The sequence below is a fragment of the Ochotona curzoniae genome, unplaced genomic scaffold (assembly GCF_017591425.1).
Source record: "Ochotona curzoniae isolate NIBS_2020 unplaced genomic scaffold, NIBS_Ocur_1.0 contig_4516, whole genome shotgun sequence".
Lineage (NCBI taxonomy): Eukaryota > Metazoa > Chordata > Mammalia > Lagomorpha > Ochotonidae > Ochotona > Ochotona curzoniae.
In genome coordinates this window covers 867045-889678 of record NW_024466313.1, presented here as the reverse complement: position 1 = coordinate 889678, position 22634 = coordinate 867045, and the positions used below count along the sequence as shown (strand labels likewise).

The 22634-nt window shown below is 55.9% G+C and overlaps 1 protein-coding gene across 2 annotated transcripts; it reads right to left on the bottom strand.

Annotated features, from left to right (window-relative positions):
• Positions 1 to 5283: 5283 nt before the first annotated feature.
• On the bottom strand, positions 5284 to 21362 carry GET1 (guided entry of tail-anchored proteins factor 1). 2 transcript variants are annotated; one of them, XM_040986639.1, is made up of 5 exons: positions 21227 to 21362; positions 13815 to 13980; positions 11913 to 11980; positions 10637 to 10751; positions 5284 to 5407 (listed from the first exon to the last, which is right to left on the bottom strand). In XM_040986639.1, the coding sequence occupies exons 1-5, from the start codon at positions 21326 to 21328 to the stop codon at positions 5334 to 5336; spliced, it is 525 nt and encodes a 174-aa protein (XP_040842573.1). In that variant the 5' UTR covers positions 21329 to 21362; the 3' UTR covers positions 5284 to 5333. The 2 variants fall into 2 exon arrangements, with proteins under 2 accessions (XP_040842573.1, XP_040842572.1); XM_040986638.1 differs by lacking the exon at positions 5284 to 5407 and having other exon boundaries at positions 9909 to 10751.
• Positions 21363 to 22634: the final 1272 nt, after the last annotated feature.

The following is a 22634-nucleotide window of genomic DNA, read 5'->3' as shown; positions in this document are numbered from 1 at the left end:
CGACCTGGCCCTGGGGGTCTAGTCAGAGCAAAGAGGCAGAAATGAAAATAAGACTCCCAGAATGGTCCAATCTCTTCATAAATGACGTGAACCCTCAGCCAGGCACAACGGCTCAACTGCCTAATCCTTTCCTTGTAAGCGCCAGCATCCCATGTAGGCACTGGTTCTAATCCCGGCTGCTCCACTTCCCATCCGGCTCCCTGCTTGTGGCCTGGGAAAGCAGTCAAGGACGGCCCAAAGCTTGGGACCCTGCACCTGCATGGGAGCCCTGGAAGAAGCTGCTGGCTCCCGGCTTCAGATCAGCTCAGCTCCTGGCTGTCGTGGCCACTTGGGGAGTGAATCAGTGGATGGAGGATCTTTCTCTCCATCTCTCCTTCTCTCTTTAAGTCTGCCTTTCAAATAAAAATTATCAAGTTTGCAAAATACAAGATCACTATACAAAAATCCACTGCATTTCTATGTACTTGTTAACAAAGTTTTTTAAGGCCCACTTAAAATAGCTTCTAAAAGAATAAAATACTTTTTAATACATTTAACAAAAGAAATGCAAACCTTAAACCCGAAAACTACATGACACAGCTGAATGAAATTATACAAGATTTAACTAGAATGGCATCCCTACATTTATGACAACACTCTCCCAGCGAGCAGATCCAGCACAACCCCGACCAGAACCCCGGCTAAGCCTCTGCGGTCACGAACAGGGAGACCCAAGACTCCACGGAAACGCAAGACTGAGCACGGGGTCTGGACGCTGGGGCAGCACATGGCGCTCTGCCAACTGAGCAGTAATGCTGAGATTCCAGGGCGAGACAGGCAGCCGGGGAGGAGAGTCAACGAGGTGATGGGGCACCCTGCATCCCAGAGTCCAGACTACGAGACAGGTGGTGCCGGGCGCTCAAAGCTCTAGGGGCAGTTTTTTTCTGTAGAGTGGCAGAAGGGATGACATTTCCTACACATCACAAGAGAGCCGGGGTTCCAAATGTCACGAGTACTTTATCAACATTTTTTAGGAGTTAGCTCTGGGACATTATTTTTCAAACTTATCCGAAATCCCGTGGTGGGCTGGCAGGCGTGGTCAGCATCCTTCTGGGGGCAAAGGTATAAGGAGGGGTGGCTCGAGACAGCAATCGCCTGCTTCGCTGTCACAGGGTCGGGATGACAGGTGAAGAGAAGCAAGTCGGGAGGTCCACACCTCACCAGCAGCAGCGAGCAGAACGCCGTGGTATCCGCATGAGGATGAGAATCAAGAAACCAGCGTATCCGTGGCCAGCTGGTGGTCACACAGCTTCTCTCGACGCGGGGCCATCTTCAGTCCCTGCTGCCCGGACAGCCACATTCCCACAAGACGCCACTCAAGATGCCGAGATCCAGGCAGAGTGCCCGAGTTGAGACACCCACCTCTGCCTCCCATTCCTCCTTCCTGCTAATGTACACGCTGGGAAGCAGATGATGGCTCAAGATGATGGCTCCTGCCACCCAGGAGAGACCCGGACTCCGTTCCTGCCTCTGACCTTTGGTCTGGGCCAGCCCTGACCATCGTAAGCACCTGCAGAATGGTCCAGCAACGGGGAGTCCCGTCCAGTGCTTGCACTTGCTCACTCAGCTGCCCCTCCCTCTCTACCTCTCAAATCCAAACTAAAGGAAAACAAGAATGCTGTGAGTTTGTGGAACATGAACTCTGTATGTGATTAGCTTCAGATTAGAAGGAAAGCATTCATATGTGTTCCTAAAACCTGAGTGTTTGTACCAAAGGTACACAGACATGAAGCCAGAATTTGATGCTATAAATTAAAGCAAAAAGCAGTTAACAGTTCATAGAAATCTTCCAACTTTTAATTTCAAATTCCATTATTTTTTAATTCTTTTGGGGCCAGGGTGGTGATGTAGCCACACAGGTGCCAGTTTAAATCCTGGCTCCTCCACTTCTGAGCCCGCTCCCTGCTCATGGCCTGGGAAAGCAGCAGAGGACGGCGCACCTGCTTGGGCCCCTGCACCCACATGGGAGACCTGGATGATGTTCCTGGCTCCGTTGGCCGACCTGCTGCAGCATCCAGGAAGTGGACCATCACACAGAGTGCAGCTCTTTCTTTCTGTCTCTCCTGTTTTCTCTGTAACTCCGTCAAATCACTAAATCAATCTATAAAAAGTTCTTTCTACTCACCTTCCAAGCAATACACTTTTTGCCTGTGCATTTGATTTATGAGTGCCCAGGTTCTACCAGCTCACCTATCTCCGGCTTTTCTTAATTTTGTAAATGCTCATGACGCCGTGTGCCACGGGGAAAGCTCTGCGTCCCTGGTCTGTGCCGAGTCCTGACGGCCTCAGGAGAGCTGAGTTCTACAACAGTGGACGATCTGCCTTAGACGTGTGACGGCTCTCTAACAACTGATTCGTCTACACCTCCGTTTAAAACCCTCGGGACTGAACTGGGTCCCCTCAGCTGCGGAAGCCTGTGCCGTGGACAGCACCCCCAGGTGCACACGCAGGACACGACGCCCAGTAGCATGGAGGGCAGAACAAACTGGACAGCTCTCCAGGCCAAGCTTTGACAGCATGTGGGGGAGTGGACACTCCGCGGCAGACTATGCCAGTCAGTGCACCTTGGAAAGAATTCCGCAACCTTAGAGCAACAAAATCAACAGCTTCTCAAACTACGCAAACCACTTAAGCAGTACCCTCGGAGCATGCGCCACATCAGGGACCCTGCGGTGACACTGGGTGACCCCCACCCCTGGGTACCGAGGCAAAGGCTGGGAGCAGCCCTCTCCCCTTCTCTCCCCACTTTCCCCAGACACAGGAAGAAGACAGGAGATTGGAAGCAGTTGTCTCATCTGGTGTCCCCCAACCCCTTGACCCACCTCGCCCCACTCAGCGGTCCACACGGACATGCATCCTTTTTAACTATGTAACCAAAATCAAAGTATTATACATACAAAAATAATGCACTGATTAGGGCCTAGCAGCTAAGGTCCTCGCCTTGAATACGCCGGGATCCCATATGGGTGCTGGTTCTAAAACCGGCAGCTCCACTTCCTCTCTATCCTCCTCTACATATATCTGACTTTGTAATAAAAATAAATCCTTAAAATAATAAATAATACACTGATTAAATGGATGTTTATTTTTTCAAAAATAAGATTGAGTTCTAACCCCTCCTATGTGCAAAATTCAGTACAAACTGGATCAAAGATATGTGTAAGAGCTAAAACTATAAAACTCTTGGAAGCAAACACGGGTATAAAACTTCATGACCTTGAATGTGGCGATGGGTTCCTAGATATGACGTCATCAAAAGTACAACAAGCAAACAAAAACCCATCCAAGCCAAAGGCTGTTAAAATTTTTAAAAAAAATAAAAAAAAAAACCCTGTGCTTTCTGTAATACTATCACAAAAAATAAAAGGCAACCTACAAATTGAGAAAAACTCTTGGAAGTTAGAAAATCATATCCAGAATATGCAAAAGAAAACATCTTTTAACTGAAAGTATTCCAATCTAAAAATAGGGAAATACGTATTTCTCCCAAGAAAATATACAAGTGTCCTAAAAGTCTATTTAAAATGCTCAAAACCATTTATCATGAGGAAGATCCAGATCAAAGCCTCCATCTGGTGTCACTTCACATTCATGAGGATGGCTTACCCAGAAAGTCAGATCATAGAAGTTCTGAAAGATGAGAGGGACCAGAAGTCAGACAGCACAGGTGGGACACAGGTGGGATGTGAAGTGGCCTACAAGGAATGCTCGGAGGAGTCTGGAGGAGTCTGGGGTGAAATGAGACACCAGAGAGTAACTTCTGTGAGAAACGAAACATCCTAAGAAAAGCAGTGAAGCCATTCCTGCAGCTAACAGTGTAACAACGGTTTGGCAGCTGTGTTGTGTAGCAAGGTAAGCCGCCACCTGCAACCTGGAGTTCCACCAGGTCTCAATTCTCTCACTTACCTGCAAATCCAGTGGACTTGTCCTTCGGTGTCCTTTGGCCGTCATTCCTCACCTGCATTTTTGGTGGCTTTTTTTCCAGGGATGTCCCTCAGCAGTAAGTCCTGAGCTGGGCATGAATCCACAGGTCCCTGCCCTCCCTCACCTGTGTGATCCCCCAGTCACCCTGCATATCCTGAAGCTCAAGTTCCTGGAGCACGCCGCGCAGCCCGATGGTTGCACCCAGTGCCACTGGCACCCAGGTTGCCCATCCCGGAGCCACCCCTGGGCGGTGGCAAAAGGAGTCCTTAGCAGGCAGGTGGGCCGCGGGGTGCAGGGGGCCCAGCCCCACCCGGGGCCAGCCCCTCTCGCCTGGCCTCGTCACCCTCTTCACCAGCTGAGACAAAAGTAAGAGCAGCAAACAAGCTGGGCGCCGCTTCAAGTCTTACTTTTCCAGCTACCAAAACAAGCTGTTTAAGGAATACAGAGCATTAGAACTGCACGGGATATCACTGAAGACTGGAGACGGGTAACAGGCTCAGCTCTGGTGTGCCCACACCTTGACACCACAGGTCAGTTACAAACGGCTCACGGCCACCGAGTGGCTGCAAGGAAGACCACAGACAAGCACTTAACGATTTTAATTTTAAATGGTAGATTTAATTTTAAAAGGTAGATTTAGCAGGATTACATTTTATGAGCTGAACAGACAATGCCCACATTAATTCAATCAGGCTTTCCAGCTTGTTTCTGTTAAACCGTTCTACAGGGCATAAATATTAAACCCTTATAAAATACATGTCATTTCAAATGTTTTAAATACAAATCACAAATATGAACATAAAACAACACATTACAGTCTTACAAGTACATTTATAAACACTGTAACAGTGAGAAATCAACAGCCAATAGAGGGCAGAACCCGGCGAGCGCCTGCCGCCCACGCATCCAGACGGGAGCGTGTTAGTGTCATTCCTTCAGTTGTACAACACAAGATGGAAAAACATATGTTCAAGTAGAGATACTAAAATTAGGTTCCTTTCTGAACTGAATTTCAAAGACCTCTAAGTGTGGAGCAGTGCTGCGGGTGTCACACGGACTCCCTGGCAGGAATCCAGCCGCAACAGGTCCGGTTCAAGCCACAAGGCTCGGCGGGAGCGAGCAGGGGGCGTTCCACACTGCTCCCAGATCCGGCCAGGACCTGTGCTACACAAACAGTCTCTGGCTCAGTGACAGGTGGAGAAAACCCAGATTCTCAAACAAGAACCTTGCATATGAAGTCCAAGAACAAATAGGTTCAACAGGAACAAACAATTAGTCTGTGCACTTTTGTTACTTAAAAAGAAAAAATAGTGTAAACCAGGTCTTCAATGTGACCTTGAGCAGCCCCCGCTTGCTTGCTCTCCTGGTGTTCAGCTGAAAGGGTGCAGGACAATAGCCACCACCTTGTTGCAGACTAAAATCCAGCAGGTAATGCCGACGCCGCCTAAAGCAGAGAAACCCCGTGAGCGGCCGACCCCCTCTCCCCTCTCTCCCTCCTCTCCCCCCACGGGGCCGACCCCCTCTCCCCCCTCTCCCCCTCTCCCTCCGCGGGGCCGACCCCCTCTCCCCCATACCCCCTCTCCCCCTCTCTCCCCTCCCCCTCTCTCCCCCTCTCCCTCCGCAGGGCCGACCCCCTCTCCCCTCTCTCCCTCCTCTCCCCCCGCAGGGCCGACCCCTTCTCCCCTCTCTCCCCCTCTCCCTCCGCAGGGCCGACCCCCTCTCCCCTCTCTCCCTCCTCTCCCCCCGTGGGGGCCGACTGAGTCTTCAGCTTCTTTCTGAGGGCTATGAGCTGAGAGACCAGGCTTGTGTTTCACAGGTTCAGGTCCATCCCAGTCTACAGATTCATGGCACCGCATTCTCTATCAGGCAGGAACGACACCTAACCAGACACAGGCCGCACGCCCCTTTCCTTACGGGGGACACATGTTTCTGCGAGTGACGTTACGGTGCTGCAAGACAACGGGCCTCTCCTCTCACAAGTAAGGTTTAATAAGCAAGCATTCAGCCATGACGTCCTGGTCTGAAAATGGACAGAGCAGAGCACCCCTCGCCCCGGAGCACGAGCAAGGGGCCTACAGGCCTGTGCGGGCGCCCGGAAGGGTAGCCTGCCTCCCCTGGTACCACTGCAGAGGGCCTGGTGCCTTCAAACCACGGTGCCTTCTGATACAGGAATCGGCTTCTAGCGTAATTACTAATTACAACCAAAGACTGCTAACAAGCCTGAGTGCTGTGGTGCTTTAAAAAGAAAGTTATTGATTTTATTTATTTGAAAGGTAGAATGACAGAGAGGGAGACAGACATGCTCAGTGTACTGCTTCACACCCTGAATGCCTGCAACAGCTGTGGTTGGGCCAGGAACCAACTCCAGGCAGTCCGTCTCCCCCACGGGGGCGGGTGGTGGTGCAGAACTCCCAGGGGCCTGAGCTCCAGGCTGTCTCCCCCACAGGGGGCGAGTGCAGAAGTCAGGCAGCTGAGCCACAGTGTGGTGCTTCCCAAAGCGGGCAATAGCAGAAATGCGGATGAGAAAGGAGCAAACGTGAGCATGCTGTGGGGCGGCACGTTCAGCCACCACCTGACACGCCAGCATCCTGTGAGTGCTCCCAAGCCCCGCCTCCTGTGGATACACAGCCTGGAGGGCAGACGCAGGACCCTAGCAGCCAGGTCTCCACCAGCCAGCTGACAGCGGGCTCCCAGCACCCCTGCTGCAGCCCAGCCAGCCCCTCTGCTGCAGGCATCTCAGTGGTAGACAGATGGAGGGGAAGGGGCGTGAGAATACAGGAGAGTGGCTAGATAGGACGGGGTGTGTGTGTGCCAAGTGTGTGGTTAGATAGGATGAGGGATGTGTGTGTGTGTGTGTGTGTGTGTGTGTGTGTGTGTGTGTGCCAAGTGTGTGGTTAGATAGGATGAGGGGTGGTGTGTGTGTGTGTGTGGTTAGATAGGATGAGGGGTGGTGTGTGTGTGTGTGTGTGTGTGTGTGTGTGTGTGTGTGTGTGTGTGTGTGGTTAGATAGGATGAGGGGTGGTGGGGGTGTGTGTGTGTGTGTGTGTGTGTGTGTACACCGGTACACACATACGTTTCTACCTTACAAATAAATAAATCTTAAAAATTGTTTTGGGACTGGCACAGTGGCTCAACAAGCTAATCTTCCACCTGCAAGCGCCTGAATCCCATACGGGAACTGGTTCGTGTCCTGGCTAATCCACTGCGGATCCATCTCCCTATTCATGGCCTGGGAAAACCTTGCCCCCTGCACACGCAGGGCAGACCTAGAGGAGCTCCTGGCTTCAGACCGGCTCAGCTCCAGCCACTGCAGCCATTTGGGGAATGAACCAGTAGATGGAAGATCTACATCTCTCTGCCTCTTCTCTCTGCAAAACCATCTTACAAACAATAAATAAATCTTTTTAAAAACTGCTTTAAGTTTCTATGTTGGGTAGGACTCAGGACGGAGCGTCTCATGCCTGGATCCCAGACAGCCGCCATGTGCACATGGTGAGCTGTTCCCGGGGCTGCTGGGCTCTAGGGGCTGCTTCCTTCGGGGTGAGTAGACTGAGGGGGGAGGTCTCCGTGACTGGGCAGGTCCAGAACCCACCCGCCGCCTTCATTGGGCGGTCAGTGCACAATTTGGTGCCAAGCTCTGCCTGCTGGACACCCGGCCGGGAGCTCTGGGGATTTGGTTCTTTGAGTCACTGCTTAATTAGCTCCAGGTTGAACCCATTGTGCTTCTCGGACCTGAAACAGGCAGTGACTCTTCCTTTGCAAAACTTGTAATCACTAATAATGCTGAGCACCAAATACCAGGCCATGCAGAAGCTATGGCTTGGGGCTTATCCTGCAAAAGTAGCTCCAACAGCTGGCTAATGTGTCAACTGGTAATGCAACAGAGTAGATCAGGCACGACTGAGCAAACCTTAGCCCACAAGTAAAACTAGAAACCAGGACGGAGCAGAGGTCATGCCGAGCTAGGCTCTTGTACCTACTGGTCTGCGGGAGCCAGGGACGCTAAGCCACAGTGTCTAAAGCAGAGTTCGGGACAGGGGAGGGGCTGTGCCAAGCTGAGTCAGAGCATCCATTGGCATGCAAGTGATCTATGGCTGGGAACAGACCCGGTTGGGGAGCTAAGGGGACAACCCTAGTTGGGCTGAGGTTCCCACCAAGAGGCACGTGGCCTGGAAGGGGGGCTGTGTTCTGATCTGGAAACAGTTGTAGTCTCCCTTGGCACAAGTGTGGACTGGGATTGGATGCACCAAACCGGGCCGGACCCCAACACCCCCTGGTGTCCTGGAGGACCAAGGCAGATGTGGGATGGACTAGGCAGGGTCTCAAACCCCTACTGAGCCATGTGTGAGCCATATGTGGGTACGGACAAACCATAGCTGGGCTGGAACATCCAACAGCAAGAACCAGATTGGGTGGAAGACCAGTCAGGAAAAGCCACAGTTCCTGCTATGACAGGAGGTGGACTAAGCAGGGCTGGCTCATGGAACCACTGGTAAGTGTGAAACCTGGCATTGGGAGAGGTTCTGATGGAGGAGCCTGGGCAACTCCTCTGGCAGGACACAGACCTGGAAGGTGAGCGCAAGAAACATGATAGGAAACAGCCCAGAAAAGGCCATGGAAAGCTACCCACTGGCATACAATTGGCAGGGGTTGGAGGAAGACCAGGCTCAACCTGTCCACGTCATCCACTGGCAAATCCAGGCACCGGTGTGGGTCGAGCCACGTTCGGTCACAATGAAGACTAGTGCACAATATGGAATGCCAAGGTGAGGTTGCCTGTACCAGAAGGGACCGCAGCGCCCAACCAGCACACGTGAGAACAAGAAAGGAAGGGGGCAGAGCCGGCAGGGGAATAAGGGAGGGTTCCTTTGCTGGACAGCTACTTCCGCAGGAGAGCATGGGCTGGGATGGGGGCAGACCAGACTAGGCAGAGCAATCACACCTTTGAGCCCCATGTGGACTAGATCAGGGAAAAGCCAGGCTGGGCGGATTATTCCTACTGGTGCAAACAAAATTAAACTGGGCAAGGGTTGTTTGTGCGTAGCCACAGCATCAGCTGGAGTCTGGGAGTGGGAGAGGCCTGGGAGGGAAATAGTGGGCTCATCCCTCTTGGATTACCACTTCCACGGCAGGACATAAAACTAAGATAGTGGCTGGGGTGGAATGGGGTGTGGGACAGACTGAATTACTGCTACACATACTGGCAAACCAGGGTAGGGGGTGGGCCTGGTGGGGGTTATTGTGGTCGCTCCAACTAGGCTGCAGCTCCCACTGGTTTATGTGAGGGCCAAGTATGTGCTGGGCAGAACCAGGCTGGACTGCAACACCCATTGGTTCCAGTGGAAGTCGGGAGTGAAAACAGAACCAACTTAGCAATTGCAACCACCAGCTGATTGGAGCGATGGACGGTGCCAGGCCCTGTACTTGTTAGCACATACAAAAAGTTTCTTTGGAGATCTTCCTAATCTAAATGCTGGACTCAGAACCCTAACGAAGAAAAGAGAGAAGACAGAACAGGTCAACCAACCATCTCAGCTATGATGGACTATGTCAACCAGTGGATTTTTCAAAGACCTCATACTGCTTGGAGTGGCAAGATTGACAGCAATTCATAACCGTTGAAATATCAAAACCACTTGAGCAAGAACCTCAGAGCATGCCCTACATCCGGGACCTGGGGAGGGTGGTAAATTGGGTGGGCCTTCTCCCTTAACACCCCCCTTTAAACATGAAGGAAACAATATGGAAAACATACTACTAGTATTATCCACTTTCCTGTAGCCCTTGAACCTTCTTACCCTGATTAACTATGTAAAGATTGTCAAAATAAAATTTTATATACTAAAAAAAAAAAAAAGTTTCTATGTTGAAGCCTTAACCCTCACAGCAATGTGTGGGGGTGGGACCTTTCGGGGCCCCATGAGTGGCATGGATGCCCTGAGAGAGGCCCCAGGCCAGCGCCCCAGAACACAGCAAGCTGCTCCCCAGAAGCCCGAGAATCGTGTCACCACACATGACAGCTGCCAGCACCCTCAGCCTGCACTTCCAGACTCCACTTCTGCAAGAAATGAATCCTTCTGTTTGCACGATAACTGGTGGGATTTTGTCCTATGGCAACCCAGACAGACGCACAGGGAAAAGCTCACAAGGTGACACTCAGCACGCGCATAAAACGCTGTGTGCCAGCCGGCCTTAACTGTAGTTAAAACAGGTGGGGAATACAGCTAGGAAAAATACCTCTTTAAGGGGAATTATCCACAGCTGCTGGGGCTTTCGCAAAATCATGCCTGTATTTTTATTTTTAATCATTCTACAAAAACAGGTGCTACTACTCTTAATGTCTAAAAGAGAGAGGGGTGTCCCTGCCAACAGCAGGATGCCACGACGAGGCCCTCTATAACCGGACGAGGGCAGGAGAGACACACTGCCAGTCCATGGCCGAGGACTCCAAGCACTGGGCTCCAGGGCAGACCAGGGACTAGGCCACAGCTGTGCCCCCCAGCCCTGTGCCGACACAGGACAAAGGAGGGGACTCCTCCTGGCCCCGGTTTCCTCACAGCAGGCCTCGTGGAGGCGCCACCTCAAAGCACAGCCGGACACAGGCCCCTGGGCCTCCACCACACTTGTCCGCAGAAGCCCTTCCAGCCTCTGGGCGCGCTCAGAGCCGTCTTACCTGCCACCCTGGTAGGGAAAGCCACCAGACGGTCAAGCGGGGTTATCCACTTCCTGGGCACGACAGCCACGGGCACGGAGTAATACTTCCAAATGAGCGAGACCATCAGGGCAGCCTGGAAAGACAGAGTGAGGCAGACGGCCTGGTCCCTGCCGAGGCAGCCCGCAGCCTTGGGCCCGACTTCATCAAACGCCCCAGAAGAGGCAGAGCTCCAGTACACTGGCTGAGATGCCACCCCGCAGTCCCACGTGCCCTGGCAGAGCGCCAGGCCCAAGTCCCAGCACCCACTTTCACTCCAGCTCCTACAAGTGTGGGCACTGAGAAGCAGTGACTCGCGGCTCAAGCGCTCAGGTCTCTAAGCCCCACACGGGGCCATGAGACGAGCTCTGGACTCCTGGCTTTGGCCTGGCCCAGCCCTGGCTGCTACGGGCAAATGGGTTAGCAGAGGAGATTTTTATTTTAAGATTTATTTCACTTTTATGAGACAGTAAGATAAACAAAGAGAAGAGATAGACAGGAAGATCTTCCATTCATTGATTCACTCCCTATGTGGTCACAACAGCTGGAGCTGCGCCGATCCAAAGCCAGGAGCCAGGAGCCTCTTCAAGGCCTCCCATATGAGTACAGAGTTCCAGGGCTTTGGGCCATCCTTGACTGCTTTCCCAGGCCACAAGCAGGGAGCTGGGTGGAAAGCAGGGCCGCCAGGATCAGAACCAGCACTCACATAGGATCCCTGCGCATGTAAGGCAAGCACTATAGCCACTGGGCTGCCACACCACATAGGGCGTGATGAGATTTTAAATACACACCTAAAAATTGGGGGTTTTGCAGGTAGTGGCTTACATATTCTTCCTCAGGGAAGATCACCCCCGGCATGGAAACAGGTCAGGACGGGCAGCCACTGCCCAGCAGATGAAGCGGCACAGCCAACGCTGACAGCAGCAGAAACGGGAGGAATTCGGGGGGCAGCACAACACTACAAAGTCTCCAGACGGGAGCAGAACCTGGGACCTTCCCTGCAGGTGCTTGCTAAGCGCATCGGAGACACACAGCGGTCAAGACTCCAGACCATCACAGAAGACGCAAGGGCCAGCCAGCTGCCCACCGCAGGCCCGGGCACAGCTGCTCAGACAGGGGGCACACAGACAGACAGGCCCACGGGGACCAGTCACACCCTGACCGGGCCATGGGAGAAGCCCGAGCACCCGGCCTGCAGCACACGCCACCGGAGGCCATGCCAACGTCCGTGCCCAGGATGACACCACAGCACGCTTACCTGCAGTATGTGGAAAGCAACGCTGATAACCCATTTTATCTTGGCTAGCTGAGCTGTCCGTGCTTTCACTGAAAAGAAAAACAGAGCAAAATAATTAGGTAAGCCATGCAAAACCAAGAAGATATGCATGTATTGTACACAGAATTATCATTTGTCCTTATAAAGTACTTTTCAGTGTAAGTGGAATAGTCATTCGGTATATGTCAATAGCATAGGCGCTCTGTGTGGCGGTGAGCCTGTCGCTTGGGACACCCACAACCACCGGGACGATGCCTGGGTCGGCGCCCCTGACACTTCCGACCTAGCTCCCTGCTGAAGCACACCCTGGGACACAGCCAGCGACAGTCCTCCAAGACCCCGGGTCCCCTCCCACAAGAGAGACCCAGCTCCAGCTCCTGGCTTCAGCGGGCCCAGCCCCAGCTGCGGCAGGCACAACTACGGATGGGAGACGGGTGTTTCCGGCTTTTGTCTCTGTCTCTCTCTCTGTCTGTCTCTCTTTTCTTCTTCTTCTTCTAAATAAAATAAGCTTTTAAAAATAAAATGGACAACAGAATTTTTAAAAACACCCATCATCTCATTACATTATTCAAAATAGAATCCAGTTCAAATTGTGCGATCCTTTAATTTTAAAAACACACTGGAGACTCTTTTACACCGCAGTTACTCCTCGCCAGCAGGACCGAATTCCCGTCTACACAGGCGTCCAGCTCAGGCCCTCAATCACTTTGACTCACTTCCTGCCTACACAGCACAGCTGCCCGCAAACACGCCTGCTCTCTGACAGCTGGCTCCGTGAGGACACTGCCCGGCACTTCCCAGGCTGGCCAAGCCCCCGGAAGCCTTCAGCGAGAGGCTGTTCTGGGCTTTTCTCAGACAGGAGCTGAACGTGAGCCCGACTCCAAGCTGGCTCTGAAGGAACCTAACAGGACTACCCACACGTCCGTGCCTGGAAACCAAAGTCTCCCAGAACCCAAGGAAAGACGGTCACTGCTACTGACGCAAGTGTGTGTCCCCTCCTAAGGGCTCCCAGCCCCGAGCGCCCCACGCCTGACGGCACCCCCACGCCTGACGGCCCCCCACGCCTGACGGCCACCCACGCCTGTCGGCCCCCCACGCCTGACGGCACCCCACGCCTGACGGCCACCCACGCCTGTCGGCCCCCCACGCCTGTCGGCCCCCCACGCCTGACGGCACCCCACGCCTGACGGCCACCCACGCCTGTCGGCCCCCCACGCCTGACGGCACCCCCACGCCTGACGGCACCCCCACGCCTGTCGGCCCCCCACGCCTGACGGCCACCCACGCCTGACGGCCACCCACGCCTGTCGGCCCCCCACGCCTGACGGCACCCCACGCCTGACGGCCACCCACGCCTGTCGGCCACCCACGCCTGACGGCACCCACGCCTGACGGCCACCCACGCCTGACGGCACCCCACGCCTGACGGCACCCCACGCCTGACGGCCACCCACGCCTGTCGGCCCCCCACGCCTGACGGCACCCCACGCCTGACGGCCACCCACGCCTGTCGGCACCCCACGCCTGACGGCACCCCACGCCTGACGGCACCCCCACGCCTGTCGGCCCCCCACGCCTGACGGCACCCCCACGCCTGACGGCCACCCACGCCTGACGGCACCCCACGCCTGACGGCCACCCACGCCTGACGGTCCCCCACGCCTGACGGCACCCCCACGCCTGTCGGCCCCCCACGCCTGACGGCACCCCCACGCCTGTCGGCCCCCCACGCCTGACGGCACCCCCACGCCTGACGGCCACCCACGCCTGACGGCCACCCACGCCTGACGGCACCCCACGCCTGACGGCCACCCCCACGCCTGACGGTCCCCCACGCCTGATGGCACCCCCACGCCTGTCGGCCCCCCACGCCTGACAGCGTACCGTGAGTTTTGAGTTTATCCGTCATCTTGTTGATCTTCCTCTCCAGCCGGGCGTACCGGGCAAACTCGTCCATCATGTTGACTGTGGACAGCTCCTGCTTCATGTCCTGGATCTCGGCTCGCATCTGCGACTCCTGCTCCGCATCCTTCTGCAGGGCCCTGGACATCTGGCAGGACGGACAGTGGGATCAGCAAGCCCCACGTGGGGTACAGAGGGACCCCACATTCCTGGCTTTGTGTTTGGGTCCTGAGCCAGCAACACAGAATCTTGGCCACTCTGTGCCCAGCTGCACGCTTTCCCTGCAGGCTGGAGCCATAAACGCCCATGGACACTGACAAAGCCATCTAGGTTCCTGCTAAAAAAAAAACACCACGATTAGCACGACTTCTCACAGCACAGAATCCAGGCGCGCTTCAGAGTGCAAGCCCTTCACCACTCACATAAACTCCACACGTGCCTGGATAAGGCATCCCTTAGCCCTTAGCCCACAGCAGGCTCCAAGTCCCTTAGGGAGTGCACTGGACTCAGCAGCCGGTGGCCAAGCACTTCCTGGCTGGGCGTCCAGCCCACAACACTCCAGTGTGGGGCGTTCCTTGGGAACGTGTCTTTCACTACAGCAGTAACACTGCAGGTATAAAACAAAAACCAAGTCCATGACCCGTCGGTCAGGTGACAGGAAAAAGTTCTCTTCCCCTTCCTCAAGAACCGGTCCCAGGTTAGACGGGGCGGACTAAGGTGGGAGAGCAGGAGGCCAGTCAGGAAGCGGTGGCCAGCGCAGTGTCACAGCTTAGGCGAAGCGCCAGGGCCTCCTAGCAGAGAGGCAGCCTGGCAGGCAGGTGCCAGGGCCCAGCCAGGGGGTACAGGGCTCCCAAGCAAGCGCGGGTCAACACAGCCCAGAAGCTGAGCAGGGCGAGAGAGCAGGATGCAGACAATGGCACAGGGAACCCGGCCATGGGCAGCGTGCGGCAGTCAGTGATGCTACTTCCAGACCCAACCTCCTGCTCATGCTCCCTGGGGGAGGCAGATGGTGACCCAAGCATGTGATCTCGGCTGCCCACATGGGGGACCCAGGGGAGCCCCAGTTTCTTTGGCTGTGGAAACGGGCATTTTTAGGAATGAAACAGTGGAGCAAAGGTCTTTTGCTGCTGTTGTTACTTGGTCTTTCAGGTAGATGAAAATAAGGAAATTTAAAAAATAAAAGGAACTCAGTCAAAGCACGGCAGAGGCCACATGGGGTGAGATGGCACACGGGTGACAGAGTGGGCACAGAGGCCTGATCCGTCACCAGGGCAACACCTTGAGGAGGAAGGAAGCCAGTCACCTCGCTGTTGCACTGCGTCACGTGTCCATACCTGGCATGGCCGCCAGAGGGCACCCTGTGCCAGGGAGTGCGAGGGACCAAAACCCCAGGGGCCCTGGGAGACCCCGCACACTGTGAGCACCACGCCTGGGAGGACTTGGGCTGCTGGCTCACTCTCAGGTGGGCCAGGAATCAAAACTGGTTCTCTGTACAAATTCACTTTTTTGCACACCTGTAAATTTTTCAAAATTTTAAAAATATCTTAATAAAAATTATAAAAAGAATTTCTTTAAATATCTGAACAAACCAGGGGCGTGTACCTAAAGTCTATGGTATAATGCAGAAGCACAGTGAATGACTTTTTCTCCCACAGCCCACAGGTCTCCTCTGCCAACCAACGGTGAGGCAATTCCAACTCAGGCTCAGCAAGCTGGGCCCCCTGTCTGCTAGGGCAACGGGTCAGCGCCGGGCCCTCCGTCCCCAGGGCACCGGGTCAGCAGCTCCGGGCCCCTCCATCCCCCAGGGCACCGGGTCAGCGCTGGGCCCCTCCATCCCCCAGGGCACGGGGTCAGCTCCGGGCCCCTCCATCCCCCAGGGCACCGGGTCAGCTCCGGGCCCCTCCATCCCCCAGGGCACCGGGTCAGCGCCGGGCCCCTCTGTCCCCCAGGCACTGGGTCACACTGAGCTTGCACAAGCAGCTGTGCAGGGACGCCCTCTACATGGACCCTGAGGTGCGGCCACCCTGAGGTGCCTGCACAGTGTCTTGGTGAGGGCACAGCTTTTCACAGACTTTGAACCAGAAGCAGGTCGCACGCGCGTGCGTGCACACACACACACTGTTCACTCTCATTTCTTTGAAAGGCAGAATTCGAGAAACTTCCCATGCACTGGTTCACTCCCCAGATGGCTACAACAGCCGGGGCTGGATCAGGACGAAGCCAGGAGCCAGGAGTTCCAGCCGGGTCTCTCTTGAGCTGCCCTGCAACTGCACTGGCTGGAAGCCAGGTCAGAAGGGCTCAAGCCAGCATTCCAAAGTGGACGCTGCCGTAACAGGTGCTGGCCCCAGGACTCGGGGTGCCCAAGTGCAGCTCTCTCTGGGGCACACTCTGCCCTGGCATGGCCGCCACGCCACATCCTGCTGCATTCTCCACCCTGACTCACCTGCAGAGTCAGGCTCACCTTGGCAAGGGCCCCCAGAGCGAGCTGCGCTCGGGCCGAGCAGGCGCAGGGGCGTATGCGGGTCACACCTTCACCGTACGCAAGCTCAACTCCAGGAACCTTCCTCTTAAAAAAATTTTATTTTATTTTATTTTTATTGCCAGGTCTGATATACAGAGAGGAGGAGAGACAGAGAGGAAGATTTTTCTATCTGTTGACTCAGTCCGCGGCAATGGCCAGAGCTGAACCAATCTGAAGCTAGGAGCCAGGAGCTCTTACAGGTCTCCCACATGGGTGTGGGGTCCCAAGACTTTGGACTGTCCTCAACTGCTTTCCCAGGTCACAAGCAGGGAGCTGGATGGGAAGTGGAGCTGCTGGGATTAGAACTGGCACCCATATGAGATCCCAGCACAGTCAAGGCGAGCACCTTAGCGACTAGGCTACCGCGCTGGGCCCGAGACACCTTCCCCTTACAGCTACCTGCCAAGATCAGTGGCACAGAAACGTCACACGGCCTTATGAAAATACAGTTCCTAACCGGAAAGGGCAGTCACTCATGACTTGGCGAACAGCAGCACTGGAGAGCCACGCGTGGCCATCCAAACGCCCCCGAGTTTATGGGCCACATCTGAATTCAAGTAGGGCAATGCAAACACCTGTTTTTTAGCAGGAACACCCCCAAACTACCTGACAGGTCACGGAGCACTCAGAACTGGAAGGCACGCGCGCTCACAGGCGGGTCAGGCCTACCAAGGACTTTGCAGCAGGAAAGGAGTTAACAGACTCCTGTCAAGAGGAAGCCAGAGTCCTCCCTCCGTGTGTACAGGCCTGGCCTGCCGCCCGCGGGTCCCTTGGGGTCTGGTGAAGTGGCCTGCCCGGGGCATCCCCGCGGCTTCCCGCCCTGGCCCACACTCCTGGTCCCCCCAGGGCAGGGCTCGGCAGCGGCTGACCGCACCCTCGGGAATGAGGCAGGTCCCTTGGCAGCTCTAGGCCAGGAACCGCCCTCATCGGGTCAGCGCCGGGCTGGGGAGCGGGCAACCGGCCATGCCTGGGCGCCCTGCCCGCCCCGGGCGGCCGCAGACAGGGCAAGCACGCTGGCATGGGCGCTCCAGGGAGGACTCCCTGCGGCAGGTCCCGCACTGTCCACCTCTCGCCTCAATCCCGTACAGGGTGAGGGAAATCCAACACCAGCGGTCACCCCAAACCCCAGGCCCAGCACACACCGGGCTGCCCTGGCTTTGGGAGGGAGGAGCGCCTGGCGCCTGCGCAGTGGGTGCAGCTCCCGGCAGACCAGGTTGGCGCCTGCGCAGTGGGTGCAGCTCCCGGCCGACCCGGGTTGGCGCCTGCGCAGTGCACCTCCCCTGCACCAACAAACTCAGATTCCACCGAATGGACCTTTGTCCAGCTGCCCCTCCCACCGCCTGAGAATGTCCTGGGTTGCCACAAAATGTAGCGCCCTGTGGCCAGTTTAGACAAAAGAAGATCTTCAACCCGTAACGCCAGGGAGCGGGCGCCCTGGTACGCCCCCAGCCCAGCCCAGCAGGTGGCTGAGGTCCCCATAGGACCTCGCAAGCTGGAGCAGGCGGTCAGCAGCGGATGGGCACGGCCCCGAGTCCACCTTCGTCGCTGACCATGCGGACAGCATCTCGTCCCGCCAAGGCCAGCCGGGTTCCCAGCAGCATTCTCAGACCCAGCTACAAGGCAAACCACACCGCTTTATTACTTCCCGGTGTTTGAACAATTACAGGGGTGAGCCCTGCTGGGATGACCTCAGGTTAAACCTCTGCGCGGCATAACAATCAGGGATGGGCTTCACAGCGCTCAGTGGTCTGAGGTTAGAGGCGCACCGTGCAGACACCGGTCCTAGGCGGAGCCCAGTGCGCCCTCCCACACCCAGCCGAGAACGGGCAGCCTCACGGGGCACCAGCCCCGCCCACGTCTGAGGGGACTTGCCCGGAGCACACGCTTGTAGCAGGCGTGGCCAAGAAGCCTAGGTGACAGGCCTTATTTACAGCACTGCCACGCGGAGCACACCATCCTCGCTATCAGCTGAGCAATTAGACTCCAAGCAAGCCAGCAGCACGTAGCGGCTCTGAGCAGCTCAGAGGTGAGCCAGCTGCAGGGGCGCAAGCTCAGAGATGAGCCAGCTGGAGGGGCGCAAGCTCAGAGGTGAACCGGCTGCAGGGGCGCAAGCTCAGAGATGAACCAGCTGTAAGGGAGCAAGCTGAGAGGTGAACCAGCTGCAGAGGGGCAAACTCAGAGGTGAGCCGGCTGCAGGGGCACAAGCTCAGAGGTGAGCTGGCTGCAGGGGCGCAAGAAGCATGGGGGCAGTGCACCAAGAAAGACAGCTTACAGCATGGTAAAGTATTAAAGCTTTATGCCTGTAAGAAGTCAGGCTGCACGGACCAACACCGTGACACTGCCTGCAGTTCCAGCATCCCACACAAGCGCCACGTCGAGTCCCAGCTGCTCTACTTCCAATCCAGCTCCCTGCTGTATGCCTGAAAAAGCAGCCAACAGCCACGTGACTGGGCCCTGTAATCCAGCTGGGACACCCGAATGGAGTCCCACGCTCCTGGTTCAGCCTGGCCCGGTCCACCCCAGAGTCAGGGAATGACCCAGAGATGGAAGGCCCACTCATTCTCTCTCTCTTTCTCTCATGCCTTATCTTTCAAATAATCTTAAAAAAGATTAATATCCAGAATAAAGACCTCCTAACTCAACACCAAAACAGGCACCTGGCTTAAAAGGGGGTTGAGGGTGGCTAGGGACTTGACCAGACACTTGTCCAAAGTGCACACAGATCAAATGAACCCATCTCTCCCGTGTGCTCACACAATCACGTCCAGGCTCCCAGGCTTTGCCCCCTGACCGCAAGCACCAGCACGGCCTCTTCCCCTCAGCCCACTTCTGATCCCTCCCGCCTGGGCACAGCAGCCAGGACGCCAACCGGCACCTCAGTAGCCTGGAGCAGCAGCTTAACGCACTGTGCCTCAGAGCCACCAAACAAAAACCACAAGCCCAGAAAATGGCCCTAAGGATGAGGAGCAGCTGCGACCCTGGGCAGTGCCGACGGGAAGCTAAGAGGCCACAGCCACAGCACAGGACAGACTAAGCAGGGGACCGGGCTGTCCCAACGGCTCCCAGCTGCTTCTTGGCCATGGGGCTGAGTCGCAGCACTGCTTCACGTGGGAAGGCCCACACGCTGGGGTCCTTGCTGCAGGAGACCAGATGGAACTCCTGGCTCCTGGCTTCGCTCTGGCCCTGGCGGTTGTGGCCATTCAAGCGGTGAACAAGCAGATGGAAGATAATTCCCTGTCTCAAATAAATAAATCTTTAAAAAGAATTAAGCGTGCACAATCCAGCAATTCCATCTCTGGGTAAATACCTAAAGCACTGGAACCAGATTCTTAGCAGTGTATGCCTGTGGTCCAATGTTACAGAAGCATGATTGGTAACAGCTAAAAAGCAAAAAGAACTCAAGTGCCCATCCACATGAGACAGCTAAACAAAAGGCAGGAGGCAAAACAGAGGACAGAGGGAGAGGGCAGAGGGAGAGGGAGAGGGAGAGGGTAGAGGGAGAGGGCAGAGGGAGAGGGCAGGCGGTCCGACTCCCCTCAGGTGAGTGGGGCATGTGGGGCATGGACGTGCCAAGGGCACCAAGTGTCAGACGAACATGCTCTGAATGGCGACAAAGGCACAACAGTGTGACACGCCATGCACACTCCCAAGGGACATGAGAAACTGTCCTGGATCCTGTAAAATTAACAAAGACAGGGAGGAGAGACAGGCTGAGTCCAGCTCTATAGTTCCCTAAAGCAGTACTAAGGACCAGGTCATCACCTTAAAGCTAACAGGCATGGGCAGGCACTGTGGCACAGCCAGTTAAGGCACCGCTTGGGAGCAAACTGGAGTGCCAAGCTGGAGCCTTGCCTACTCAAGGCTTCAGATTCAGCTTCCTGCTCACACACCCGGGAGGCAGCAAATGATGGTGCAAGTCCCTGGGTTCCCACCACCACACGGGACACCCAAGTTCCCACCACCCACATGGGACACCCCAAGTTCCCACATCCACACAGGACCCCCCCCCCGCGGCTCCCACCACTCACATGGGACCCCCCTGAGTTCCCACAACCCACATGAAACCCACGGGGTTCCCGCCACTCACATGGGACACCCCAAGTTCCCACCATTCACATGGACCCGTTCCCACCACCCACAGGGAACCCCCCTGGGGTTCCCACCACTCACACAGGATCCCCTGAGTTTCCAACACCCACATGGGATCCCCTGGCTCCCACCACCCACACAGGACCCCAAGTTTCCAGCTCCTACTTTAAAAAAAGAGAGAAAATTAGCCATAGCCCAGGACCCTAGAACACAGCTGTGCAAGAATACAACACACAGATGGCTCAGCACCACCACCGGGAGGACACAGGATAACGTGCCAACGCAGGCAGCCCCTCACCGGCACTGTGGGCACCCAGAGGACGCCCCTGGCTGAGGCAGCCCCGGATGGCCCGCGTCCCGCCACCCCAAGCCCCGCCGGGCCCGAGCCACCCTTTGCAGCCACACTCTTGCAGCACCATTCTGCGGGTGCAGCAACGCTGACAGCTCAACACGTGGCAGTGCAGGAGAGCGGGTGTTCCCCGAGCCCAGACGGCATCGCGCCCCACCCACCCCACCCAGACCCGCCGCAAAGCCTGGGAGCCCCGGGGACTAACGGAAACCGGGAAGCCACGCGCAAGCGGACACGCGGCCAAGGCGCAGGTGCGCCCGCTGCCCCACCCCGGCACCGCCGCCCCAAGCCGCAACTGAGGACAAAACTCTGCAACTTCTGGACGCTGACTGCCGTCTGCAACCCGCTGCCTCTGGCCGTCCGAAGCTGGCCCTGGGGCGGCCCAGGGGAGACCCCTGCCCAAGCTGGCCTCGGGAAGGCCAGGCAGCCACTTACAAAGGACGACAAGGACGGCAGGAGGATCCGAAGGACATTGCAGCCGAACACGAAGCTGAGCACCAGCAGCCACGCCCAGCGGTCGGCCTCTGCCGCGCTCATCCCGCCCGGTCCCGGGGACGCCCCGCGCCGCTGCAGACTCCGCCGCCCAGGGGACCACGCCGGCGGCCGCGCCTGCGCGCCGGGACTCGCGGCGCGCGCCTGCGCACTGCCCGCGCCGGCGCGGGGCCGGAGCCATCTTGGGCGCGGCGGCTTCGCTGTTCTTGGCCTTCTGGGCTTCCGTAGCGGCCTGCTGTCTGGCAGTGGTCCACCCCGGCGCGGTTTTCTGAAAAGTAATTTGGTAGAGCTGCTCGTTGTCTGCGAACCAGTTATATCATTTAATTAATTTTTTTTAGGCTGACTTGCTTTTGTTTTAGAGCTTTCCAGAACTAGGAGACCTCATAGCAGCTGATAGCTGAAAAAAAATAACGTTTCCTGAGGCGGGTGTTGGACTCGCAGCCACACCGGAGCACTGGGTTCCGCTGTCCAGTCCAGCTGCCTGCTCACACGCGCCGACATCCCTGCCACCCACACGGGGGCTCTGGTTGGAGCATCCCCTTGGTGCCAACCTGACCAAGACCCAGCCATGGGGGACAGTTTGAGGGCTGGACTGTCACATGGGTTCTGGCATTCCTTCCTCTCCATGCCACTCAAATTTTCGTTTTGAGCCAAAAGGGCTTTCTAAGAAACTATGTAAAGTTTCTTAAAAAATAAATCTGCCAACATCTGAAATATAGGCATTAATTAATCAGCAGGCACTGGTTATAATCTGCCTGTGATCATTTTGGAGATTTTAGCAGTTTAAGAATCCCAGAACTTTGGTGTAGCAAGTAAAGCCGCTGCCTGCCTCACTGGCGTCGCTTGTGGGTGCTGGTTCATGTCCCAGCTGCTCCACTTGTTAGAGTCCGGGCTAAAGCCCGTGGACTTCAGGGTGCGAGCTGGTCAGCCCCCAGAGAACGACAAAGAGTCTCACTGGTAATGCAAACAGCAAACAGAGTGCATTGCGCCAGCATGCTGGGGCCAGGCCTCACTTGGGGCACACAGGAGAGCCAAACGGAGGTTGGAGGTCAGACCCCAAAGCAGCCCAAGACAGAAGCTCATATAGGCCCTTTGGGGCTGGGAAATACATCAAAAGTAGCAACCTTAGACATGTTAATTTTTTTATGGCCTTCAGGCACAGGGGCCTGTTCCATTCCCACACCCATTATCTTTATGGCTTATCCCATCCTCACACCCTTATCTTCTTCCTGTTCATGGGACCGGAGAAGAATTGTGCCCTTGCCCAACCCCCCCACCTGGATTCACAAAGTTGCAAGGCAGCGAAGAACAGATTTATCGCTAAAGTGGAATCCTCCCAGAGTCCAGGCGC